The 4,129-nt window shown below is 44.8% G+C and overlaps 1 protein-coding gene across 2 annotated transcripts; it reads left to right on the forward strand.

Moving 5' to 3' along the window:
- The first annotated feature begins 728 nt into the window (after window positions 1-728).
- LOC123168400 (50S ribosomal protein L19, chloroplastic) lies at window positions 729-3,761 on the forward strand. 2 transcript variants are annotated; one of them, XM_044586271.1, is made up of 6 exons: window positions 729-935; window positions 1,293-1,445; window positions 1,550-1,741; window positions 1,845-1,931; window positions 2,123-2,256; window positions 3,396-3,761. In XM_044586271.1, the coding sequence occupies exons 2-6, from the start codon at window positions 1,308-1,310 to the stop codon at window positions 3,496-3,498; spliced, it is 654 nt and encodes a 217-aa protein (XP_044442206.1). In that variant the 5' UTR covers window positions 729-935; window positions 1,293-1,307; the 3' UTR covers window positions 3,499-3,761. The 2 variants fall into 2 exon arrangements, with proteins under 2 accessions (XP_044442206.1, XP_044442207.1); XM_044586272.1 differs by lacking the exon at window positions 729-935 and adding an exon at window positions 994-1,199.
- Window positions 3,762-4,129: the final 368 nt, after the last annotated feature.

A 4,129-nucleotide genomic window follows, 5' to 3' on the forward strand; every position in this document is an offset into this window, starting at 1 on the left:
ACACACATATATCAAGTAAGTACTTAACAAAAATATTTGCACAAACACACATATATGAATTAATAACCATAACCCCCACTTAACAATAACCACAATCCTAACCATAGGATAACCCTAACACCAACATCAAACACACATAACCCTAACCCTAGCATACTATGAAAGCCTAACCATACCAAATTAGCAAAGAAACATAACATCATTCAACACGAATTTGCAAATCCAAGCCAAAGCTAGGGTTTCCCCAAAGTAGCAAGATTTGAGCAAATGTGGCAATTCCTATGGATGAAAACGAGGGGATCGGAGGAGATTACCTTAAGGGAGGGGTTGGCTTCGAAATCCACGGTCAAATACTCCGGATTTGCAAGATTTGAGAAGGATTTGAGAGGGGGGGAGAGGGGAAGAGAGGAGGGGCGCAAGTCTAAGGGTTTGGGTGGGGTGGGGGTTGGAGGGGAGAGAGGGTGGGGCCAGCCTAAGTGGAACACAGACTGTGCAGCGCCTAAGAGACGGGCGCTGCACATTACAAGTGTGGCGCCTAAGCCTTAGGCGCTGCAGTGTTGTCTGTGGGGCCGCAACTGGACCAGGGCTGCCACGCTGGCAGGAGGTGCGACGCCTAAGGCAGAGGCGCTGCATAGTAGTGTGCGGCGCCTAGCTGTCGGGCGCCATACGAAAGGGTCAGCAGAGCGAAATTTTTTCAAAAGCAGGTCAGTTTGTTATTTGATTTTGCCGGTGATTTCTGCCGATGGCGTTCGCTCGAGCGTGAGAAATCGGGACGGTTGGTCGCCATCCAACGGCAGGATAGAGGCGGGACGTCACTGCTCCAGGGCTTCAGGGTTCAGGCGAGGTGCGACCCGGGACGACGTCCGCCTCTCCCCTTCGTCCCCGCCGCCGGCCAGATCTCGTGCCGCCCTTTCTCCGGTGACCCGCTCGGCGAGGTATTCCCATCCTCCCCTTCCTTTGTTCCCCCGTTCGCCAGTCCGGACCCCCGCAGGCTTCAGCCTTCTCCGGCAGGCGGCGCGGTAAGCCCCAGACAGAGATTTCCCCGTGGGCACCCTGTGGGTATTGTTTCTTCGCCGGAATCTATCCCATCCAAAACTTAACTCTTCTATCCATCCAGTTGTTGTGGATTTGTTTACTGCCCGGACGCCTGGTGGAGTACTTACCAGTACTGAAAAGATTTTGGGGCTCAATTGAACCCTGTAGGGTTTATCTTGCGCTTGTTCGTTCATGTATTGCCTCTGGAATGGAGTCTTCGCTTAACTTTGATCCCAGCGTGTGCATTTTCTGTGCAGACGAACGGTCACAGGATGCAGTCTTTGGCGCGGACAGTCTGTCGAGCCGGAACCCGTGGCAATCCTCTGAAGCTCATGGATTGCGCAGCTCCTAGGGTTGAACAGTCCTTCGCGGAACCCCTGAGGTCTTGCAGCTGGATTCGTCAAATTGTGGTGCGTGTGTCAGTGTTCGTACTGCGGATACAAGTCGCGGGTTTGTGATCCTGTGTTACTAATATGGCCTGGTCATGCCTATTGGAATGAATTTTGATGTGCAGAGTCCGATCATTCCACGCGACGGTGTTCAGGCATATGGTTTCTGCACGAGGGCTTTGGCGGCGAGGGGGTTCTCGACAGTGGGGACTGCCGAGGTTTCTGTTGAGGATGAAGATTCCAGCTCTCCCATGGTTGAGCACCCGCCGCGCATTAAGTTCAAGAGGCCTGACAAGACGGCCAGGCACATTATGAATGTAAGTTAAAGTGTCATCTCCAGTAACAGTATAACTTTTAGTACGAGCGACGTTACAATGATCACTTAAACAACCTAACGTATCTGTTACTTGAATTTGCCAGATCTTGAACAAAGAGGCAGTCGACAAAGTTCGCACAGAGAAGACCATTCCTGATGTACAGCCTGGATGTATTGTTCAAATGAGAGTGGTAAGTACTACCTCTGTTCACAAATGTAAGACGTTTTGGCAGTTTAAATTGAATTGCCAAAACGTCTTATATTACAAAATGGACTACCAAAACGTCTTATATTTAGGAACAGAGAGTGTAGTAAGTAAATGCGTTCCTGCCTTATTGCTGTTCATTCATATATCTGTTGTTCTGATTTTATGTGTAAACAGCAAGTTCCTGAGAACAAGCGACGTGAGTCTACATTGAAAGGCATCGTCATAGCAAGGCGCAATGCTGGGATCGCTACGACTTTCAGATTGCGTAGATTAGTAGCTGGCGTTGGTGTTGAGTCTGTCTTTCCACTGTGAGTGACACCAAATATGTGCTTCTCTCTTCCATGTCCATGTTGATAGACATTGCTTTGTTTCTGAGCTTTGCACGTGCAAATTAGAATTACTTCTTAGTTCTGCACTATTGTGTTCCTGTGGGTATTTGCATCTGGGTGCTCTCTGTTCAATAGCATGACAGAACAATCCATATTTGTTGGTTGTGCATGAAAATTTTCTGTGTGAATACAAGGAAGACACACACACACACACACCACTAATTCACTACGCATGCACACCTCCATGCGAGCACATCTTCTAATTGTTGGAATGATAGCAACTTTTTATATATGTGCAAGAGGATGCCAAGAGACTAGAATACAAAAGGTCAAAAGACATCATCAATATAACTCTAACACTTCTCACACGCAAAAACGACGTAAGACTGGGGATAAATCTGTGGACATCACTAAATTCCTACTCCTACTTATTAAACACAGATCAAATTGTGGATGCACAGTTGCCGTATTCGAATTGTAATTTGCTTGGCTGAACTGAAAAAAGAAGTTCTTGATTTATATGTTTGTCTCTGAGCTATTTGTTGCCTTCTGGATATACCTGATAGTATCTCAATCTGCCGTGAGAATGGTGGTACCACCTTCATTCTTGTCTGTACTATAGTTGTAATTCCATGACAATGTGTAATATTGTCTAAACCATGGAATGCTATGTATCTGGCTGATGAACCCTTAAATGAGCCGTGCAAGATGCTGGTACTATTCGAGACAAAACACACAGTTTTTCATTAACCATTGGTACAGAATTGATTGCTTGTGCTGCATTAGCATTTTGTTACAAATGGAGCTTGTAGTTTAATACATTTGTTCATCCAGCTATGTTTAAACTACCTTTCATGCATACATAGCCTTTGTACATCCCGTGTCTGCTGTGAGAATACATTGGAAGAATGGCATAAGTAGGATATTTCATATGGGCTCTCCTTTTGTTTTCACTTTTCAGGTTCTGTTTTCTAGTTAATTTCTTCAATCCTTCGTCACATAAAAAGTTGCCTTAAGTTGTTGAAGAAGTCAAACATGAAAGATATCATCACATGATACTTGTTTCATGCAGATTTTTTTGTTTTGTTTTGCTGATGCCACTTCTCTTTTGTGTTCAGGTACTCGCCAAACATCAAAGAAATCAAGATCTTAGACAGGAAGAAAGTCAGGAGAGCAAAGCTGTATTACCTGAGGGACAGAATGAATGCACTGAAGAAATGAGACAGCATCTGCTTGGTTCTTGCCATTTTGTTTCTGATGTGGATCTGTGTGGCTTCAGTTGTCACAGTGGTTGCAGGTCTAGAAGCTTCATGTTTACTTCCAGCTCCTAAAACTAATGTTTCAGGTCACCATGCTTGGTTTTTGGGTCAAGCGCCAGCAGAAATACCCTTCTGTGATTTGAAATTAACAATGTGGATCTGCCCTCTTTTATATTTTGTAGCAACTAGTGTAACGAGAAAGAAATAAAAATGCTCAGACCTCTAGCTCTCCCTTTTCTCATCGAAGATCGTGATATATCTACCTGTTTCTGGTTAAGTTAGAGAAGCTTGCATAATTTGTGTTCTACTGTTAGACCATTCCTTCCTGCTATCAAGATGGTTGCTTTGCACACAACTCAAGTAGTATAACTTTGATGGCCCGTTTGTAATGCAAGAAATGGAAAGGCTAGTGTTCATGTGCTTTAAAAATGGCATCTCCAGATATTCTTCTTTGATCAGTACTTTGGATTGTGTTTCTCATCTTTGCGAATAACGGGGAGAGGCGAAAATATCAGCGTTAATGAAAGAAATTATTGAGATTATAAGTCTTGCGAGTGTAAGTTGGAAGTTGAACTCGTGGAGTAGTCGAAGGT

The sequence above is a fragment of the Triticum aestivum genome, chromosome 7D, assembly GCF_018294505.1.
Source record: "Triticum aestivum cultivar Chinese Spring chromosome 7D, IWGSC CS RefSeq v2.1, whole genome shotgun sequence".
Taxonomy (NCBI): Eukaryota; Viridiplantae; Streptophyta; class Magnoliopsida; order Poales; family Poaceae; genus Triticum; species Triticum aestivum.